Source organism: Argiope bruennichi, chromosome 9, assembly GCF_947563725.1.
Source record: "Argiope bruennichi chromosome 9, qqArgBrue1.1, whole genome shotgun sequence".
Classification (NCBI taxonomy): domain Eukaryota; kingdom Metazoa; phylum Arthropoda; class Arachnida; order Araneae; family Araneidae; genus Argiope; species Argiope bruennichi.
Window position 1 is genome coordinate 120904940 of NC_079159.1, and position 24281 is coordinate 120929220.

The 24281-nt window shown below is 25.9% G+C and overlaps 1 protein-coding gene across 1 annotated transcript in view; it reads left to right on the plus strand.

The window, feature by feature from the left end:
- The first annotated feature begins 3404 nt into the window (after positions 1–3404).
- The window catches only part of LOC129984321 (ATP-dependent RNA helicase DDX1-like), a 36816-nt gene continuing 15939 nt past the window's right edge, over positions 3405–24281 (plus strand). The window contains exons 1-16 of the mRNA XM_056094181.1: positions 3405–3558; positions 6774–6825; positions 7227–7290; positions 8015–8150; positions 8931–8975; positions 12060–12146; positions 12241–12324; positions 14565–14641; positions 15507–15579; positions 15685–15761; positions 17641–17694; positions 17842–17902; positions 18509–18567; positions 18711–18734; positions 20063–20115; positions 22579–22639. Of these exons, the coding sequence (XP_055950156.1) occupies positions 3543–3558; positions 6774–6825; positions 7227–7290; positions 8015–8150; positions 8931–8975; positions 12060–12146; positions 12241–12324; positions 14565–14641; positions 15507–15579; positions 15685–15761; positions 17641–17694; positions 17842–17902; positions 18509–18567; positions 18711–18734; positions 20063–20115; positions 22579–22639 (1023 nt within the window). The 5' untranslated portion in view covers positions 3405–3542. The remainder of the gene's footprint in view (positions 3559–6773; positions 6826–7226; positions 7291–8014; positions 8151–8930; positions 8976–12059; positions 12147–12240; positions 12325–14564; positions 14642–15506; positions 15580–15684; positions 15762–17640; positions 17695–17841; positions 17903–18508; positions 18568–18710; positions 18735–20062; positions 20116–22578; positions 22640–24281) is intronic.

The following is a 24281-nucleotide window of genomic DNA, read 5'->3' on the forward strand; positions in this document are numbered from 1 at the left end:
TTGACAAATGTATTGCGGATTTGGATTTCCAGCAAAACGAGATCGTCAAAAATAGACCGACCACCTCTATGGAAACCACTCTGTAACGGGCAAATGCATCCTTGCTTCTCCAATCCTGACCTCCAAGAGATATCTCTCGGGGGTCACGTTCCATATGGTTGGCATTGTTATCAGCCATTTCTTGCTCACAGAATATACAAAAATATGGAAAGGTATTTCGGGCGTTAAAACGCAGAGGCAACCATTCCGCGCTATTCTGAATTGCCAGGAATGCAGGACTGTAAGAATTAATTGTGGAAGTTTGTGCAAATGTTCGGCTAAGAATATTTGCTACATCTAATGGAGTGAAATGCATGGAATATTCTGTTTTTAAAACACAAATTGGGGCTTCACAATAAATTAATTTAATTAATCCAATTTTAATCTCTCCCCAAACTTACAAATTATAATTGCTATTCTAAATTATGATGTGGAGGGGTTTATTTGTATTTAAAACTCCAATAGACTTATGAAAACAGGTTTCATTTAACCAAAAAAACATTTAGTGAAAAATACTGTGTAGCAATTAAACGATATATTAAATGCTATTTTGGTTGTAAGAACCTCTCAAACTGTTTGTCAGACTACAATATTCTCAACGAGTAAGTCTTTTTCAAGTTTAGCTCTAATGCTTTTATGAAAGACGATCGAAAATATGCCAAAATCATTCACAGTTCTGTGATGCAAACTCGTAACGAAACCAATTCAATTTTGGCGCAGAAAATAGCCAAAATGTCCAATTAATAGTTGCTGGTCTATTCAGCTATCTTTCGTCACAGTACTTCTTAGTCTGTTCTTCCTTCCTCCCTTTTTTTTTTTTCCTTATAATTTAGACGAAATTGCTAGAATTTAATTCTTAGCGAAATTCATCCCCGGTTCTTTTTATTTATATAGTTTATAAAAATTTTAAAGAGGGAAAAATTAGTTTTTTCAATTTGTTGTTTTTTGTTTGTTTTTTCTATTATCCCTTCGTTTAGTTCAGTTATATTAACGTCCCGCTTTAAATCAACATTAGGACTATTTTGGCATAGATCTCGTAATTCTGAACCGTGGTCAGACGGCACCTATGCTGGTACCTCCTCTCCAAACTTCCACACCACACCAAAGGGAGGCCATTCGGTTCCGATGGATTTAACTGCACCAGGCCCGCTTACACGACGGTTCTTTCGTGTAATCGGGTCTCGAACCTGAAACCCTCCCTTACGAAGCCGGGATCTTACCATCAGGTCACCATAATTCACTATTATTTCTTTTGTGCTCATTAATAGAAATATTCGGTGAATAAAATTATGTCCTAATGAGTATAATTATATGGAGTTCGATGTCAAGTTGATAATTTTTCCCTCACTCTCTAACTTTAATGGCCAGTATATATTATGGCGAATATCTATTTTCTTAATCCTCTAAAAATTATTTATTGAAAGGTTTAGAATTCGATTTTAATATCAAAAACTAAGTTTGATAAACTGAAATTGAGGTTTGAAATTTTAAAAATTCTATATTAACTTTCGATATAACGGGGGAAAAAAATTCATTTTGATTTTGAGGAATATGTTTTTTTTAAAACTAATTTATTCTTCTATTTTGTGCCCCTTGGTAATGGCACTCAAGCAACGTATTGCCTGCCCCAATCTAGTTACGTCACTGTGTGATATTCATTTGAAACTGACCATTATGTTAGACATAAGAATAATATTTACTCTCATAAATAATTGAAAAAAAAGCAAATAGCTTTCAAAATATGAAAAGAACGAGAAAGATAAATAAAAATGGATAAATTTTAATGAAGATACACAAGGAAGATAAAATGGAAACAAAAAGGAATATTCGGATGTTTGAACTTTTTTTTAGCTTTTGGCACTGAAATAATTATGGAAGTTTTCATTCATTCAAAAGATATCTTAAAATAACCTTCTACTATCATCATTCAAAATTTTTATTCTGTTTAAAATTACTTTTTTTAAAAAATGTTCTTTTCGATTTGAAGTAGCAAGAGCAAAAATAAAAAATAAAAAATAAATAAATAAATAAAAAAAATAAAAAATGCCGTGTAGGGGCGGGAAAGGAAGGACAGGCCAACTTAATAAGGCCTAGAAGGGCCTAATATAGTAAATATATTGGTACAATAATCTACAATATATAAAAGAGGAACTAAAAATTTTTTGAGCAAAAATAAATAAAAAATAAAGATTTATTTTAATTTTGCTTAAAATGTTTTTATATGCCAATGATATATGACTTTTATTAATCCATACAACATCTTTTATTACAGTATCATTCCGCATTTAAAAAATATAGCAGTAATTAAAGTCATCTGTTGATAACATTTACGTAACATAAAATTGTATTTTTATTATATGTGTTCCAGGGTAGAAAATTATTCTGAAATTTTTTTTCTATTTCATACTTTTATTCTAAATTTATAAATTTGGTATTGGTAAATATGTAAAATTATGTATGAGAATATATATTATCGTAGTAAAGAAATCATATTATGTTAATGCAGATTTTTATAAGAATATAAATGAAAAGATAATGTATAAAATAATTGCGTTTCATGAGACTTAAAATTTCATTTTGCTTTCTTTAAATGGAGAATTATAGTTTGAAACAATATGATGAAATAAATAAATAAAAGTTCACCTACTTTTTTTTCTTGTCATTACGAATTGAAATGGACAAAATAAATTTAAAAAAAAAATAAAAAAACCTTTCACATGGGGTAGTAGATTTGGCACATAATTATTTCTTAGTTATAGATACTCTCTTATAAAGTGTTTCTGAAATGATTAAAATTGCTTTTATTTGCAACAGCCTTTTAATCACATTAAATATATTTTGCCATTCATAAAATCATTTTATGTTTTATTTTGCAAGAAGTATACTCCGCGATCTAATTCTCTGCCAATAGTAATTCATAAATATATTTGTAACATGACGATGATAGAATTAAAGTTGCATATATTTAAGATTTTTTGAATGTCCTCAAGCAAGTACTCTTTTGTGACAAAGTTCCATCTACTTCAGAGTAACATATTAGTGCATTTATTTATTTACATTGCTATACAAATAATTTTCACATTTCATCGAAAATTATAATTGACTAGTATTTAATATTTTTCTTAAAGCGTATAAAAATATAATTCGAGAAATTAAACATGCAATATTTTCTCTATGCGAAGTTCTGCGAGATGTCATAAAATCATGAACGAAATCGAATTTGTAAAAAGCAGGATAATTTCGCTTATAATAGGAAAAGAAAGAGTGCTTAAGCGCCAAACCTTACGCCACCACTTGTGATTTTCTGCTGTCAGTGCCCTCTGGATAATTGTTTAACATTTCAGATGCGGAGTTTTGCACGCTTCGCAGGAGTTCTCTGAAAATAACGTTTATCTTCGGAAGTGTGTTTCAGATTCGTTTCGTGTGCGTGACGTCTGCTTATAGACAAATAAAGATTTGAAACTTTATTCCATAATATAAATTAATAAAAATCTTATTTCAAAATGACTGCATTTGAAGGTAACTTAAGATAGCTTCTTTAAATGATTTGTAATTCAGAATCAAAGCTTTTGCACATTGTACTTGAAGCCGGTGTCTGTAAATTGAGCTTCTAGTTATAAACCGATTACTGTAATAAATACACTTAATTAGATTGTTATAATGTATAAATTGAATAAACAGAAGTAAATCATTTTTTTTGATATAAATATATATGTTGCACTCTTTCTGCTTTAAATATTTTGATATATCCATTCTTCACATAGTAAAAATAAAATGTACGATTTTTTTTGAATACATTAAAAAAATGATTTATATTTATATAAATCTAATTAGACATTGTTGCTCCCCCTTTTAAATAAAAATTAAGAAAAAGAAGAGAAACATATTGTATCAAAACTCTGAAAATAATTGTGTTCTTTTGTAACCCTATTAAATTAATTACTTTTTATCACAAAAGTTAATTTTTTGGCTTTTGAATTATAACTTTAAATGTACTGTTAATTAAATATTTAGGTCAATGTAGCTTGAAGCATTTCATCAAATATATAAAATCTGGTATATCAAAGTATGCATTCATAAGAAATAATATGATTTTTATTATTATAAAGAATCACTATTGACAAAGTGGATTAGTATCATTGGAGGTTATATGATGAAGGAATTCAAAAGAATTCTTTTCAATGTAGAAAATTATTTATCTTGGTGCTAGTAAGCATCTTACTAATGGGAAAATCTTGTACTTAATGTATCTTAATTAGACTTACTGTGAGTAAACTATAAGTATGAATTTTTTTTCTAAAATATTAAATTTAGAAAAATTGCTGTTCTTACATTTTGTAAGTAACATTATTAATTATATTATTAATTCTTATATTTGGCAAATCATTTTTAATAAAAATTATACAAAAGGTTTCAGAATTTTTCTTATTAAATATTTGAATATATCTTTTACTAGTTCTGTTTCATTGATATAACCTTACTTTGTCTGGAGATCATTTAAGAAAGTGCCCTTTTATTGTTTTAGAATTAGTGATCATTTTGCTTTTTCTTTAATTTACTTTCAACAAATATATTTTATTGATCTAAAAATAATTTTGTTTGTATTGAACAAAGAGATATCCATGTACATATCTGTAGTTAGAGTTTAGTGTATGTACTGAAAAAAATCAATGCTTAAATTACAAACTTACGCATTCCTTGTATGGGAAGAAAGAAGATGTGTTTGAAGATGTATGTCTGGCTTTTGTGAAATCGGAGAATTTTTTTTTCTTATCAAACACAAAGAAAATTATATTTATGTTATAGAAAAGGTTAATTGCATAAAAGCTCAATTTATAAAATACAAAAGCATAATTTTTAGACAAATATAACTTTTGAAATTTTGCTTTTAAAAATATTTCAGGCATGAAATTTAAAAAAAAAAATTAATTTTGCTTTTAAAGTTAACAAATACAAGATTTAACTTGAAATTATTAATTTATAGTATTCACTGTGTAATTTCTAATATATGGTAATAATATGTAGTTTTATTTTGAAAATTTGTAGTATTCAAAATAAAACTTACTTGCAACCTCTAAAAAATACTAAAATGGGAAGAAATGTATGCATTAAGTTGCAGAGGTTTGAAAATATGTTTCATGTAAATCAAACACATTCTATCCTTAAAATATTGAATTTTTAAAGAAATTACTTTGTATTTGAGAAAGATTTGTATTCAAGATGTATTCTCAGAAACATTTGTATTGATAATCTATTTTGGAAATAATATACTTTACATTTTAATAATTTAAAAAATGTTTTAAAATTGAAGAGAAAGTATTTTAAATATGCTACATGTATAATTATTGTTAATCATTGAATACAGTTAATAAATTTCTACAAAAAAAATTAAGTTTTGTAAATGATAATGATCTTAATTATTTCAAAATAATATTGCATTTAGGTTCAAAGGAAGTTACAGAAAAAAAAAATGCATACCTTAATAACTCATAATTATTTAAATGAAAGTTGAATATGCAGAAAAATCAATTTATTTGACACATATTTAATGTATAAATCATCCTTGTTCTAAAATTGTTTTGTTCATAAATATTGTTTGAATTTAATTTTAATTTAGTCTCTTATGCACATGTTAATATTCATAGCTCCCTCAACAAAATATTTTTGAACATCAAATTGTGATTCATTTAAAATCATAATCCTTACATGTACTGTGTTTATTATGTATGTGAATCTTTTTAATTCAGTGATATCCAACAACATCATATTGCCATTAAAACATAACTTCCTATGTAACCTACCTTCTTATTACATATTGTCTTTGTAACATTTGTACTTTTTTTTTTTTTTCATTATGCAAACTAAATATATAATGAATAAAATTTTCCTCCCTTAGCTTTCAACAATGAAAGGAAAAAATAATATTAGAACATTAGAATAACATTAAGAATTTATGAAACAGTGAAAATGGATTGTAATAATTGAAAGTATTCTTTGAAAAATACAAAAATAAATCAATAAATGCAAAAGCTCAAGTGAAAAATTGCTTGCCAACTAAATTAGAATTGTTAAATCAATAATTGTCTATGTTTTTAAATATGTAAATAGCATTTTTATGCAACTATATTTTAGAAATTAGTGCAGAAAAGTGCCAAAATCATACTTAACTTTTATTGTATTAAAATTGGAAACAAAGCTTTAAGGTGTACTTTCTCACCTTCTAAAATATATTTGATAGTATTGTATCAGTAGTTTCTTTTCTGCAAAGTGCCTATTGTTTGACTTGCATTCTCTTTTATTAATCAAAATTCAGATTGAAGATTAAAAAAAAAACTTCTAATTAGAACTTTTGTCACCTTATTATTATTCAAATGTGCCATTTTTATCACATTTTTTAGAAATTGTATCAATAAATGCTTTGTGTTCATTCATGAAATAAAGATACAAATTATAATGTGCCTGATTGGTTGTGAATGATGATATATAATATTTTTTCATGTTTTTAAATTTTGATGTAAATCTGAACTACTTTGATGCTTATCATATTTATTTAAATAATCAAATGAAACGTATTTTTGTTTTCAAGCTGCAAAATTTCACCGAGCTGGTCATATTACATGAGGAGGAGTTTTAATTAATCTAATATCTATATTCATAGAATTTTTACATATTGTCTTTTCATAGAAGTAATTTTTTCTAATACGTCCAATTAATTTTCTTTTCTTTTTATATAGAAATGGGTGTCCTTCCTGAGATTGCTCAGGCTGTTGAAGAAATAGATTGGAAGTAAGTAAGCTATACATTTTTCATAAATGTATAAATTTTACATTTATGAAAAATGCATAGCATCAGTTATATATATGATTGGTATTAGAATTAAATATAATGATATATAATTGATATTTTATAATTTAATTTTAATTATGTAACTGATTAAGTACTTGTGAATTGATAATTTTTGTATTAATTTTTTAGTAAATCACTTTTATAATTGTTTATCTCAATATTGCTCTAACACAATAAATATTATCTCAATATTGCTCTAACACTCTGAAAATTGGTTATGTGATCTTGCTATTCCCTTTAATTGTGTTTTGAAATCATTCTTTAGCTTGCTGAAAAATAATTAGCATATAATGAGGATCATTAAAACTAATATCTTTAATGATGCATCAATATTGTTTCAGTCTACCTACAGATGTACAGTCTGAAGCAATACCATTGATTCTTGGAGGTGGTGATGTTCTTATGGTGAGGATTTTTCTTCAATAGGTTTTTAAAGATTTTAATGCTTGCAATTACATAGTGCTGTCTATTACTGTTATTAATTATTTTGATTTGTCAGGCAATAATATTAAAAGTTAAAAAAATGAGTAACAATTAAAAATAGATACTTCCCAAACTTCTTGCTTTTCTAAACAATAAGGTAAATTTTCTCTTAAGTAATGTTTAGTAAAATAAAAAGAAGATATTTAGGAACCTATTAAAGTTTTGATTTCTCAGGTTAAAGCCATTCACACTATGGTAGTGATAGGTGGAGTATCTTTTTAAGCATACAAAGAAATTAATTTGCAAAGCAAATGTAATTTCAAGTAAAATATGAGTTTGAAAGGAGAAAAATATGAGATGTATGTCATTTGTAAATTTAACAAACACATCAATCCTAATACATAGATAGTTTAATTCAAGTTTGAAAATGTTATTTATATGATCAAACTTTTAAAAACTTATTGATCAAACATTTTTTTTTTTTTGGTGGGAGGGAGACTGGTTGGAATAAGAACATAGATAACAGTATATAAATATAAGCAGCATATTTGGAAAGCATTTAGATACAAATAGAATTGAGTATGTTAAAAATGTCAGAGAACATATAATAATGAAGGGGAAAAAAAGTTTTTTTTTAGTTGTATATGAATTTTTTATTAGAAACTTTTCTTACCTATTTAAGTGTGTGCATATCTCTCTTGTGTAGGCAGCCGAAACAGGCAGTGGAAAGACTGGAGCATTTTGTCTGCCTATTCTGCAAATTGTGTGGGAAACATTAGCTGACCAGCAGAGTGGAAAAGGGAAGAAAGGTGACAAGGGAGGAGGTGGCAGCACTCAACAAAGTAATGTATTTTTTCCTTTATTTTTTTCCCATCTTTTTAATTTTCCATTTGTAAGCTTTTGTAGAATTTGAATCATTATTTAGAAAGAAGGATCCTATTTTTAAAGTTTACTTTTTCTGATCTGGCTGCTCAAAAAAGATAACATTTTAACTGAACAAGTATTAGAATTTGTAGTTACTCTCAGATTATTAAAAATATTTTCTTAATATAAGTGAATGTTAATTCTAAGTTACAGAATATTAAAAAAATTATCTAAAAGTGATTATTTATGAAATCACATTTTCACGTTGTGTGACAAATTTATGTCAGCTTTTGCCATCAACTGTATATTTACTAAATAATTCTCTTAAGAGGAGAAAAAGAGTTGTATTGAATTTTGATTATAATTCTTGTAAATATTAATTTTTAGTTGGTTACTATTTTCCATACACATGTCTCTGATCAGTTGACAATACCTTGATGATTAATTTTTATGTGTAACACTCTTGGTTTTAAAAATATTCTTTTATGTCCTTGACTTTTTATTAAAGTATTTTCCTTACAAGTTTCCTTTGAAATATTGTCATTAATGGTTATAGACTAGAAATTGCTCAACTTTTCTCAATTTTCTTCTTTATTTCCTTCCATCCTTTCTTTCTTTATTTTTTTTTTGTGGGGTGGGGGTGGGGGAGTACAATTTTATAATTTTTTTAAATGGTTATATTGGTAAATCCTTTTATGTATGCACCACATTTCAATTTCTGTTTACCCATTATTATTTAGAATTTTTTTCATTTATAGGTAATAAATGGCGTATGAGTTATTTTGATAGAGGGAATGCTCTAGGTAAGCTATTTTTATTAAAATTATTGTAATCTGCATATAATATAGTTTTTTATTGCCACCCTTGGAGTCCAGAGATTGCTAGATATAGAGCATCGCAAATAAAAATATTTTTAATTATAATAATACCTGTTTTTTTTTGTTAAATAAATCAGTCCACTCTTATTGTTATACTTTTGTCACATTGTTAAATAATTTGTTTTATTGTTCTTAAGATCATTATTTTCACATTTGTAACAGATCTCTATATTCAGATAATAAAATATCAGCTTGGTATTTTTAATCAGCAAAGAGAATTCACCATTATTGTTAGATTTTATTATTTCTTTTATGTAGATAAAAGAAATAATAAAATCTGTTATTAAGTATTATTAGTGATTATCTGTATTGTCTGTATTAGTCTGTATTGTTGACCATCATTAGTTGCTTAAGAAATTCAAAAAAATAATGAAGAAATATTTTGCAGTTAATAAATGATGTGTACATTCTAAATGGACAATTCTGGAAGAAAGGATATCATTCATTTTAGTAAGAATTTCAAACCTCATCAAATTGAAATAAGATATTACGCTGATAATGTGAGCTGAATATTCAAAAGTTATATCATTCAATAAAATTCAAATGTTTAAGAAAAGCTGCTTTAACGGAGTTGTCATTGCACCGGAAGAGCCGGGGAAATACATTGAATTTAAAAATCATCTAAAACATAGGGAAAATGCAGGGATTTTTAAGTTTCTGAATTCCCTTTTTATCTATCTAAAAAATGCCGAACTCTAAAAATTTGAAGAATAAAAGACTGTAGCATTGCACGAAAAATGAAACAATTGTGAGTTGTGGAAACTTGCTCCTTTTTTTCATATAATTCAGTTTAATTTCGACTTTAGAGACAGTTATTCTCTTTCCATAAGATTCTTGAATTGGAGCTAATGAAAATGTGCAAGAATAAGATAAATTTATCTGGAAAATAGCAATAATCAATCTGATGAAGTGCCATGGTGATATTGAGTCACTCACACATAAGTTTATTGAATGGTTTGTTCATTATGTGATGAATTGTGAACTTATTCAGAGTAAATTAGAGAATTTTTTAAAACACTGAGATGCTCAAAATTTGCATTTAATTCAAATTGGATGGATAAAATATGACTTGGCTAAATGGGTTAGAGGAGTTCTGTAAATCCATTTTGCAACATACTGCTTCCTTTGTAAGGAGGTAATAAGTTTAACTAGCACACATTAACCATGCCAAAAGAGGAAAATGAACGATATTGCATGCCAGTTAAAAAAAAAAAAAAATCATAATTGATATTGTACTTTGTATCTAAAAAGAATATAGGAAAAGCTGATAAGCTAAATCTGAAAAAAAAAAAAAATGATGTCCAAAATAAGTCAAATTTGAAGTTTTTAGTTCAAGAACAATCATATAATGCTGAACTTTTATGGGTATTAAAACTTGTTGCATCACATTCATCCTTTAATAGCGAAAAGTGAAATGATAGTGAGACAACCATATTTATCTATAAATCTACTAAATGGAAAGTAGATGTTATGCTAAAAGCATTGTGTAGAATATTTTAATATAGTCCAGCTAGATGTGCTGATTTCCTGTAAGTTATTGGTTCTTCTTACTTTTAATTGCAGTTTTGTTCTTTCCACTGGGGAGAAAACATCAGTGTTTGCAAAAGTACTTTAAAAGTTTTTGACAACTTAAAGAAATACATAGATTTCAATTAAAAAAATACCTTTTTTTAAATCTGCCACAAGTGATTATGTTATAAATGCTTGTTAGGATAAATTGATTTGATTTTTTTTTCCCCTTGATATAGTAGCAACCCTATTTAAACATAAAACCAGACATTTAAACTGGAAATCTTTTTGAACTAAAAAAAAAAAAAATGTTGACCTCTTAAAACCAAATTGTATAATTTGCATATTGTTCAAAAAACATTTAGTAGGAAACTGAAATCATATTTCTTGGTTTGCTGTAGTTTGCATGTTGTCTTCATTGAGGAGAGAAGGGAGATATCTATAACCCATCTTGTATGACTTAAAGTATACATACAAGGTTTTTCCTTGGGTAGTTATTTATGTTAGTAGTATGGTAGTAAATGATAGAACACAGCTAGATAAATGCAAATCACTATATATGAAATTCAACCTGTGAAGTATTTTCTGGTTACCTGTCCCATTTCGATCATTCATTCGCAATCCACACCAACTGGCTCACCCAAACAGAAAGAAGTTGTTTGTTTGAAACAGAAACTATTATTTTATATTGAACTAGGTATCTTTGGCATCCGATTTAATTAACCAGAATTAATAATTGAGAAAAATTTCTTAAATATTTTCTGTAACTTGTTCTTAATAGTTTCATCAGTGAAATGTACTTATATTTCAAATTTGATAGGCATATAGCTGATACTTTCTATGGGAAGGGCCGTTGATGGCCCTAGGACTCATCAGTGCTAAAACAGTTTGAATTTCAGGGCAATATTGTAATCTGTTGTTGGGAATTAGCTGAAAAAAATATTTTTTATAGTTTACTAAATTCAGTAAAAAATTTTTATGACTATTAAATTGACATCATTAAAATTTTTTTTGAAAATTTTGAAATGTTAAAAATTTTATTTTTGTCCAATACATTTCAAAGTTATTATGGAAAATTCAATTCAATTTAATTTTTAATTAATTAAAATTTCAAAAAAAAATCATTCAAATATTCACTTATTCACCCTGAAAGATTTGAATGGATCAGATTTGTTTGCTGTAGGTCAAATGGTCTGGCTTGTACAGTGTCATGCACAAACCACAAACTCATAACATTCATCTTTATTATTAATTTAATTTGATTTCTAAATTTGAGATAAAATGCAAATATATTGTTAATGCATTTTTAAACTTTTTACAAGTTATTTCATTATTAAATATTAGTTCTCAGCTTATAAACGGATTATTTGTAAAGTGGGAAATAATACATTTCTCAACAGAACTTGAAATAGAAGAGCTAGGTATTATTTAAAAAAAAATCTTTTAATATAAGGAATAAGATTTTTTTTCTTTTCTTTTTCTTTTCCCTTCCTTTAATAGCTGTTAGTCCTGATGGTAAAACATGTCAGTCCAGGGAACCCAAAGAATGGCATGGCTGTCGAGCAACAAAAGGTGTTCAAGGGCAAGGTTAGTGCTCTTTGCTATAAATGCAAATATTATTGTTTCTTTTTCTTTAAAAGAAAAAAAAATTGTAACTCACCTAATTTGATTCATTTGGCAGGAAAATATTATTATGAAGCCAAAGTTACTGATGAAGGTCTTTGTCGAGTTGGATGGTCCACACCTGCTGCTTCTCTTGATCTTGGTAAAAGAAGATTTTTCTTATTAATATATTTTACAGATCTCTGGTATGTTTTTAAAATTATCATTTATAGCTTCTATAATTTGTAGTTTGTTTTAAAGTATTTTTAGTTCTTATATTATTAGCAATTGAGTTTGAGTTTTATGGAGTTCAGAAAGTTTCATGGCATAGACATTTCCAACTGAAAAGATTTTTCTAATACTTTATAATATCCTTTTTATTATATTTGATTTGCAACCATTCTGTTATGAAACTGTAGAGAAAGGCAGTTTGAAGTTACTACAATGGGAAGCCAATTAGCAGAAAGTTGATGGATATGCAAATATCAGAATCATGACTTCACAGGTGATGCAAAGACATTCAAAACACATGTCTGCAAAAAAGAAAAGCACATTTTGAGATATTTTTTTGTAAGTGATATATCATATTTTCAAAATGGCTACAAGAAATCTTTAAGATGCCTGTACACAAGATAGAATAATCAGTAAATTGGTGGGAAAATGTAATTTGAGGAATATTGCCAAAGAGTTTGGCACTGACAAAAATGTGACTTCAAGTGCTTGGAAAGCATTATTTAGTACAGGTACAGCTATAAGGAAGAATAATAATTGATGTCGAAGGAAAATAAGAGCAACAATGACCAATATATGACCATGATGGCGAAATGTGACCAAAAATCAAGCAACAGAGAACATTGCTCAGTACTTATGTATGGCAACTGGATGACAAATGTCCCAATTTTGGGGGGCCCAGAAGACTTCCAAGAAAGTGGCCTACTTGCTTGATGTGTGTACCATTCACAGGATGCCAATAGTATGCATATTTGTATCCCTTTAAGGAAGGAGTCTTTTAGGGCAATTCTGGTATACTTATATTATGAAGGAGGAGGCATAATGTTAAATGGAAGAATGACCATTTTCAGTAGAGGTTCAGGAACTGAATGTCATTGCTATTATGAAGTGATCTTTCTCTCAAGTGCATTTGTTCCTAGGTGCCATAGGTTCAAACTTTTTGTTTACAGATGATAACATATTGTGACTACTTTTCTTTCTGTTAGGGAGCTTCTGCAAAAAGATTTCTGTTGAATAGATTGGTCAGCATTCCCTTTTGATTTAAATCCCATTAAACATGTTTGGGAATCTCTAAGAGACATTCGATGATTGCATATTCTAGAGAATCTACAGACGGCTAACTCAAATACTCATTAAGAAATGGACATTCTTGACTTAAGAGTTGCTAGATAATATTCTTTTGATTATAAACTGATGATGCCACACAACTGTTGCAGCTAGGGAATATCCTATCCCTTATTACTGGATATCAATTAATTATCTTTGATCAGACTCTGATTTGTATCACTGCCATTCTGTTAACAAAGCCTTTTTTTTACTTCATTCACTAATATATGCATCCTATTTATTGTTTCCCCATCAAACATTTTTCGCCCTTTAAGTTTGAATTTCATTCTTACAGTTCAATTTTTGCAGAATTGCAGCAAAATCCAAAAAGTTGCTTAAGTTTTGCAATTACTGTAATTAACCATGTAATTTTATATTTGCTGCATATAAATCATTATAGCTCCAATAAAATATATATTTACAAAATAAACTTTTATAACATAAGAAAGACTAATTTTGTAACTAATGTAAAATGATTATAAAAACGATTATGAGTTGTTAATTTCTTTTTCTTAAAAACAAATTGTTATTATTTTTTTTTTATATAATTTATTCTATTTTGTTGTAAAGATGCAGCATTTTGGAACTTTTTATATTTATGTAATTTAGAAATAATTAAATGTTATTTAATAAAAGAAAACTGGAATTTTTTAAAGCAAACTTCTGCAAAAGCAAAGAAACCCAGAAATCAGTTTTGGAAATTTATATGTATACCCCTCCCCCTTTTTTTTTCTTTAAATATTTAATAATTTACAAATATAATTTAGTTATTCTTGAAGCTAGGGAATATTTAAATCAGATAGGTGTGTTCTGTACAAAATTTTTGAACAATATGTAGCAGAGTTTAAAGAATATCTATTTAAAACTGGTAAATATAAATAAATTAAATTTAGAATCAGTATTATATGATATTTTGATATCACAATAGTGCAATTTAATATTATTTTTTGATATATAAATAGTAAATTATATGTAATGTCTAGTAGAAAAATTTTGTAATTTTTTTTCTCATATAGAATTCTATTCTTTAAGTTCTTTTCTTTACATGCAAATTTTATTTTTCAGGAACTGACAAACAAGGATTTGGATTTGGTGGAACTGGCAAAAAGTCTTTTGGGAAACAGTTTGATTCTTATGGAGAAGTAAGTTCAGTTAGAGTGAATTTTTAAGTAAAATAAAAGTTATTAACATATTGAATGCAAGCCTATTTCACTATGGATTTAAACGTGCAACAAGCATTTTTATGTACAATACATACTTTTACATGACTCCTTTGAGTATGAGAAATATAAAAATATTTTCCCTTTTGCAGTTTCTTAATGTATTTCTTGCATTTCTTATTGATAATCTTTTCAGTTATATTGGTATGAAATTAAAAAGCTGACATATCTTAATTTCCTCATATTTTCATTCCAGTGTCATACTTTCAAGCAGAAATTTTATTATTGTTTATACACTGTTATATTCCTGAAGCCTTTGTCTTTTGCAAGTTTAGAGTTTTTAGAGTTGAATTTCAGTTGGAGACTTAAAATATAGTCTAATATATCATGTTTAAATATTTTGAAACATATTTTTTATTGGCTGTTTAAGCTTTTTAGATAAATAAATTTTTGTTGTAAAATGAAGAAAATTTAAGAATGTATGTATATATTTAGTTTGGTGTTTGTTTTCTTTGATGTAAATATTTAGTAATGGCGAAGATAACTATGTATATTCTTTTTTTATTATTATTATTATTTAATAAATTTGTGATAGTTTCTTATATTAATTGTTTCTTGTACTAATTTTTTTGAGAAAAAAAGCTTATGTTAAAATGAAATTATTCTAATTTTAAAAAGAGAAACATATTTTGATGAAAGAAAGAAGAAATTTCTAAGTCATATTTTTGTGGGTTTTTTTACGTTAATTTTATGTTGAAACATCTTAGTTATGTAAATTTTAACTTCAAATTTATGTTTTAGTAGGTAATATTTCCTCATTTTCTTCAATGAAATGTTTTCATTACAGCCTTTTGGTATGCATGATGTTATTGGATGCTATTTGAATCTCGATGAACGAAGTATTAAATTTTCAAAAAATGGTAAATAATGAAATTACGAATTCTGTTCATTTTTCTTTGATTTTCTTTACTTAAAGGATAATTTTAATATATTAAGTATATTATTTTTCATAATTTATTATGTAGGTGTTGACTTTGGAGAAGCATTTAAAATACCTGATAATCTACGGAAGTCTGCCTTTTTCCCAGCTGTGGTTTTAAAAGTGAGTTAATAGTTAAAAATTTTTTTACAAGTATAATGATTTTCTTTTTAAATATTTATATTGTAAATATGTACTGAATGGTTAAACTTTCAAATGTTAAATTAAAATTTATAGCCACAGACTCCAACTATTCTGAAGAATATTTGGGTAATATTTAATTGAAATATTAATTGAAGAATATTTGAGTAGTATTTGAAGGAGTATTTAAGTTTTAAAAGAACTTGAACACTTTTCAGTTGCTTTATTGCATTATTATTTTTTTATCTTATGCTTCATAAAAAATCTATTATGTATGTCTGTCTACTTGTAAAGTGTTTTTGTTTCTTTCCCCCCCCTTTTTTTTTTTTGTTTTTTTCATGTATACTTCAAGCTGCTTGAATTTATAAATTCTTTTCATTTCCCTGTGGTTATTTAATGACATAAATGTTATTTCAGTTTGTGGTTCAATTTTTCAATAGTTAGACTTCATTGGGAAATTCCTTTGATGTACTAATTATTGCAAATATTTAAATATTTATTACATATGAAAACTGTTAAATGCTTATGTTTTGTTTTGAGGTCTGGGCAATTTTCAACATTTTTTTTTGTTAAGTTTATTATCAACATATATTCTTTACATATATTCTTTCTTATACATCTATTCTTTAAAAATTTCTAAGAAATTTTAAATATCTCATTAATTTTTTTGTTTTCATTATATATAATTTTGTTATGTATAATATTATTCCCAGTATAAATTAAGTTTTATTAAAATGCTTAGAGCACAGTTGTAAATATTGTCTTAGTTATTTTTTTATTATATTAAGAGATTAAAAAAATTAAATATAGGTTTGATATTTAGTAAATATTTTATTACGAATTATATTTAATGCCATTTAAATTATTAAAATTTTTTTAACATTATATATTTTACTAATCAGATCTTTGTTAAATTTATTTATGAATATTATCATGCTAGTTTATTTGTCATATTGTTTATATGTATCTGTTGAATTAAATGTAATTGTTAACCAATTTAAACATTGTTAATCAGTTCAAAAATTTCTTTGACTTCTTAAATTCTGCACGAGTCAACATTACTATTTTTTAATGTTATTTTAATTATATATTTTTACATATTTGTGAAAACATATCTACTTAGTTTTCGGAGTATTTTCTTGCAGTCCTAGAATACAGCATTTAATTTGTATTTTAATTTAAAACATGGTTATAGTTATCATGCCAGTGTGTTATATTCTTCGGTTTAGGCTAAGTTTATAAACTTTCTTTTGTTTTTATACTATTCTCAAGTCCACGTTCACTTTTGAAACAAAATTGTTTATGAATTATTCCAAGGATTTTGAGGATGATATTTATAAATTATAGTCATCTGGAAAAAATTAATGCTTTATGTTAATTTTAATAATTTAGTTGTTTAATTTTACATTAATAACTTAATGCTTTATGTATAGATTGAAGGATAGGATTAAAGAAATTTGTTAAATCTTTTGTTGCCTTATGTTTATATATACATATTTTTCTTTACATATAATGATTAATTTGTTTTGATTTATTACATTATTCTACAGTAATTATTATTTATCACTTGTGAACTCGAATACAGGTCATTACTACTAAGAATTTGTTATAAAATGTATATTGAATGTGCCAAAATAATTTAAAAAATATAGAAAATTTTTATAAAACTTAGTTTTATAATGCAAAAAGATAAATATATTTTTGGAGGGAGGGATATGAAGAATATAGAGGAGGGTGGCAACCATCTTTAAACAATATTGTAATGTATTTTAAAATATAGTTTCAGTTTCTTTGGACTTATTATATTGCAGTGTTATTTGGAAAAGTATGAAATTTCAGTAGTATGTTCTCTTCTTTTCAGAATGCAGAAATGGAATTCAACTTTGGTGAAACAACTTTTCGATATCCTCCTGAGGTATTTCCTTTCCCTTATTTGTATGTTTGCAAATAAATATCTGTATATCATATTGTCATAATTGAAGAATTATTTTTGTAATTTTATCGGCCATGGAACTAATCTTACTCTTACTATGTGAACTCAGTTTTTAAATATATTTTGCAGGCTGGTTATGTTGCAGTTTGTTCAGCACCTAAAGAGTGTCTAGTGAATAATACTATCACTGGTAAAGTAAACAAGCCTTCTTTAGTTAAGTGTGAACTTTATTAATATTTGTTTGAAAGGATCTTGACTGTCCTTGCCTATTAAAGGAAACTTTGTTTTATGATAACTGAACAAAAGCCAACAGATTTTTTTTTTTTTTGAAAATTATGTACTGAGTAATCACTAACTTCCTGTTTATATCAAAGATACATATGAAATGTATTGTTAATAAAATTAATTTCTTACATTTTTATGGAATGTAATATGCAATTTCAAAACCATTTTGATTTTTGTTCACTGAAATTAATTTTATAAAACAACAACCAAAATTTTGTATTGCTATTTTAAAAAATATTTTGTCAAATTTAACAAATAATTAAAAATGTTACAAAAATTAAAAGTAGTTATTTTTTTATATTCTTTGAAATCAGTGAATGAGCTTATACATTTTGATTATACAATAATACTTATATTAATAAATACATTTTTGTTATTATAGAATTTCTTCATTAGCTTCTTTTTAATTATAAGGTGTGCATAGTATGTGTTATTCTAATATTAAGAAAGGGTAAACATATTTATTAATGAAATTTATTCATATAAAGCTAATATAACATTTATTTCAAAGGTGAATCATCAGGGCCTGTGAAACCTGTAAAAAATGCTCCTCAAGCTATCATTATTGAGGTAAATTTAGCTCAATATTACACAGCCATAGTAGTTACTTATATTTTCATCTTTTAATGTAATTTTTTAAAAGAATTTCTTAGCCATTTCTATTTATTTTTATTTAAAAATCAAAATCTAATAATATATTTTATTTTATATAGCCTTCAAGAGAATTGGCTGAACAAGTAAGTTGCTCATTGACTAATTTTACATCCTTTTATGCTATGAATTATATGAATTTGATACACTATATAGAAATTAAAAAACTTATTCTTTAAAGATCTGTTTAATTTTTTAAAAATAATTTAGTATTTAAATTAATTTTTCCTTTAAATACTAAGCATATGAATTTATATGAAAACTAATAATAATTAGTTAAAATCTATTAGGTATATTTAAAGTATTAAATTTAAAAATGTTTTTGTCTAAAGCATAGATTCTTTTTAGCCTATTTATATATCATTATCAGTAATTTTATGTAATATTTAAATTTTTTTATATGTTACATTCATAAAAAAAAGTAAAGCAAAGCAAATTAACATAAAAGTAGAGTTGTTTAAAAAAATTTGAGAAAATATACAAAAAAAAAAGTTGCTTTTTCTAAATGTGTTTAAGTTTGAAGAACTATTTGTTGAAGTAGTTTTATCTTAAGTAAAATGGTAAACAACATTTTTATAATAATTTTATTCATTATTGCAATATTTTATCAATAGCAGGTGCATATGCATAGATTTTTTAAACAAAATTTGGATGTTCATATCTTCTTCACATTTTGAGAAAATATTACATCAGGTCATATGTGGTTAAAATATTTATTATTCAGTTATATGGTACATACTATATTGTTTGACAATTTAATTAAAAAACATTGTTGAAAAAAATTAAGGTCTATTGCCTATAAGTCAATGTATATTGTATATTGGCTGGTGTTTTATTTTAAAATATGATAAAAAATATTTCGATTCTTCTGTAGTCTAAATTTTTTCCTATTTTCTGTAAATGTACTTTGAGTACAGCATTGGTATTAATATAATGGTCATTTATATTAATTCAATGTTCAAAATTTTTAAACTTGCAAGCCTTTTAATAATTCTACATAATGCATATCTGTCTTTAAAGACCTTTATACTTTTTCCAAAATATTTTGTCTAAGATGTACGATTCATTTATCAAAGAAGATAAAAATTGTCAATGATTATTAATTCAAATGTATCGGAAATTAAAAACTGAAAGGCTCTTAAAAATTAATCAATAATTTTTGCTCAATTTTATTCATTTTTTTTTTTGCTTATTACATTCTTTGCATAGTTTTTGAAGAAAACTTTTCTCTAAATTTTGCTAGTCATATGTGGATTATTCAAGTTATTATATGTGAATTTATTCATGTTGAACATCTGAAGAAAATAACTCGTGCTCATATTTTTTTTTTTTGCTATAATAGATGTTTTGGTTTTAATTTTTTAAATTTATTTCCTGGAATCTCTGTATTTATATGTTTTTTTTCCTCCCTTAGACCTTGAAATGCATACAGAATTTCAAAAAATATCTTAAAGATCCAAAAGTTAGGTAATATATTTTAAGTACTACTTATTTACTGATTTTGAAAAATATCTTGATCTGTAATATTATTGAGTGATAATTGAGACTCAATAAATAATATATTGAAAGAAAAATTGACTAACTAACATCTGTACAAGACATATTCCTGTATCATTAAGATCATATTTCTAAGTAAATAAAATTTATATTTTCAATTTTTTTTTCATTATTTTTTAACATTCAGCCCACTCACTAACCCCCATAGAACTTCTGATATATGTATGTGATTTTTTTTATAGATTTTTTTTCTTTTTCTAATTTTAACATAACAAGTTGGTGATCAGATGTTCACCTAATTGATGAAATCTAAGAACCAATAATTTAATCACAATCACTGTACTGATTTAACCATTTTTGATTTTGTATGAAAGTTCATGACCATTAATGTCAATAAGGGTCATCTGCTTTCCTTCCTTCATTTTCAAGAGTTATTGTGAAATAAAAGGTAGAGTCACAGACTTCAACTGTATTGATTTTGCCACTTAATAAGCATAGCTAACCATCATCATTGAAAACAACTGTTATTTATAATAAAATTGTTCATGTCAATCAATGTTGATGAACTGCATCAAATCACAATAAAAGTATGATTACAATAATAAGTAGAGCTAAACAAAAATGTTATCTTAAATGACACTTGTTTCTGTTAAATTAAAGCTGTATGTAAAAGTGGCTAAATTGTCAAAGTCATGAAATCAGTTTTAGCTATTGAAGTTGAGAGCTTTGTCAAATTTTCATTTTGTTATAATAAGTATTGTACATCATAAGTATTCATATGAAACAAAAATTTCCTAAATTGATACAACATATGTGATTTGGGAATTTTGTGAAAGTTTTTTCCAGTACAGAATGTGTAATTAATTTTTTTCCCCTTTAAAATAGAAATCAGGCATGGGGGGCAGCTATTAATGATGTGTCAAGAGGTTAGCATCTTTCGCATTGATTCAAAAATTTCACTATCAGTTCAGTGGTTTTAATTGGAGAATTCTTGTGCTGGTTTCCATAGAAGTTATAGAAACCAGCACTTTTTATTTCTCTCAAAAATGGGCAAGTGAAGGAGGTCAGCCATCTTTCACGACATATTAAGATATTATAAGTTTAATATGACATGAAAATTGAAATAATCAGTCTAGTGGCTGGAGCTGTGCAGCTGGTATATTGATTTCCATTATTATTTTAAATATATACATTTTGATGCTTTATTTCTGAACTATTTATTTTATTAGTATTTTATTGCTTTTAAAAAGTCAGTAGGTAGTCCTAAATAGAAGCTCTTTAGCCACAAGTTACTAAAATAGTTTCTAATTTTCATATTGGCATCTCATTTTTATTTTATTAAAATTAGTTGCCGTTGGTGACCAGTTGGTTTGATAGGGATATTGGTCATATTCACTTTCTGTTAAATCCCTTATGCATGATTTAATGCTCATAATTCCCTCAAAAATATTTTTGAGTATCAAATTATGACATATATCAAATCTTAGTTATTTTAATAGTATACTTGCTCCATTCATTGCACTTTTATTTTATTTACACTAGCTGCCTTTGGTGACCAGCTTGTTTACCATTAATAATAGTTACACTTCCTTTCAATTATATCTCTTGCACATAAATTAATGCTCATGATTTCTCAAAAAAAAAAAAAAAGTTTTAAACATCAAATTGTCATAAATATCAAAACCATGTTATTTTAAAAGTTTTATATTGGGCTCTATCCATTGCATATAAATAATTTTGACATCATATTAGGTAATTAAAATATAATTGTCTCATTTATCTATCTTCTAACTTTTATGATAAAACTTCACTTTCTTTCTTCGTTTCATGGAAAGTAACTTCACTTTCTTATTTTTCATGTAATTTACACAATGTTATACAAAATCTTTCTTTCTTAACTTTTAACAATGGGAAAAATTCTCCCAATATTTGATGGAAAATGAAAGTGGTTTGAATTTCAAGGCAATAATGTCCTCAATTGTTGGAAAGTAGACAAAATATTTTTAAAAAATTGCCAAATTTCGAAAAAATTTGCTTGATCATTTAGTTGATATCGTTATAAAAGAACATTTCTTAAATTTTGAAATTCATTTGTGTGTTATATTTCTGGAAGTTATTATGAAAAAATGTTAAAGTTCAGCTTAATTTTTAAATAATTAAAAATTTTGAAAAATCATTCCAAGAAGCACATTTCTACCCTTCAAATTATATATGTGCCTAGTTAGGTATTTTCCCCTCTGGTCAAACAGTTTGGCCTACAGTGTGTGAGTGAGTGCTTTATACACTCACATGCATTAAAGATGTACAAAATGTGCTTATGTAGTAAAGTTACTTGTTTCTCTCATCAGTGGCATGGGGTTTGTATTTATTAGTATACTTTTTAATCTATATAAATATGTATGGCATATTGTTCACATTTTTTTTTTTTTTCAGAGAGTTGTTAATTATTGGTGGTGTAGCAGCTAAAGAACAGATAATGGAACTTCAGAGTGGAGTAAGTATATTTGTATATTTTTATATGTTTTCCATTTAAAAAATCCATAGATAATAATTAATTCTATATCCATCAAATACAATATATTAAAAGATGAAAAATTTGAAAATATTATGTAAATATAATAATCAGTATAAGATAAAAATTATACTGATAGATGTTATGTTTGTAAAAGGAAATTCGTTAGAATTTTTCCTGGAAATAGATTATATCTAAGCTATTCACTGTAATTTCATCTATTTATATTTCATGTTTTGAATATTTATTGAATGATAAAATTGTAATATTATTTGTATCGAATCTAAAATTTTGATTATTTTTATTTATGGCTTTATTGTTCTGTTCCACTAAAGAAACTACCATCTGCATTTAGTAATAATCTTGGTTATAAGCTTCTTTTAAAAATTAGTATCTATAAAAATTTAAAAAAAAAGTGCACAAAATAATGTTCATTTGATAGTTTCTGTATTTTCTGATGTGATTTTACGGTTTCCAAGGGGGGAAGGGGTATTGTTTACAATGTTGAAATATATAAAAAAAAATCTGTTTGATGATATCAATTTGACCAGGTTTTCTTTCTTCTAATTTTGGAATGTAGTTGTAATTTTTTTTTTGCAGTAGTTCACTGAATTTCATTAAAATAAATATATTTAGTATTTTCATTAGACAGAGTGACATACATATATGAAGGTGAAACTGTAAATACTATTAAGTGCTCAGATTTTAATTTTCAGGATCTTGTACCTAAGCATTTTGTGCTACATAGTATAGTGTAAAAAAAACCGAGCATTCTATCTTGTTAGCTTTTTGTTGACTATTTAATCTAAAATTGAACCTAGAATTGCAATTTTAACTATAAGATTACTTGTCAAATTTTATGTGCTATTGAACTTTTGCAGTAGCATAGAAAATTTGACAAGCTATTTTTGTTATTGCATTTTTGAATTATCGTATTTAATTGCATATGAAAGCACGAACTGACAGATGATCGACTTCTTGATGGATTCTTTTCCCTTCAAAATTTGATATGTATATATACTTAAGATGCCAAAATTTTGTATCAATCTTTACATATTTATGGTTATCATGTTGAATTATGCTCAGATACCCTGTTTATGGATTTTATCCAACATTTGATAGAACCCTATAAATTTAGTATTAAGATCTTGTATCAAATTTGATTAATCTAATTCAAAGTGCTTTGTATTATTGTGTTCATAGGCAGGAAGACGCAATTCCAAAATTTTTAAGTATTGTAAAATTGTTGAATCTATTCATGGAACATTTTCTCATTTTTGAAATAATTTCTCTTGATTCTGTAATTCAAGTAATCTTAAACTAATTCCCATAATCCTTTAAAATTGTTAAAAATGATTAATTTATGAGCTGCAATATAATTCTGATATATTTTAAATTAACAATAAAAGTCTCTGCCCTTTAAGATCTACTGCATCTCTGCTTTATTATATCCCTTCTAAGTGCCATTTTTTAGAAACCAATTGTTGTTTAGATACAACATTTTTGAGCAAATTCAAATATTTCAAAAAAGAAAAACGTTGTTATTTATATACTTATCTGAATAGCATAATGTTATTCAACACTGTAACAGTAAAACATAAATACCTTACTCTGCGAATTTTGT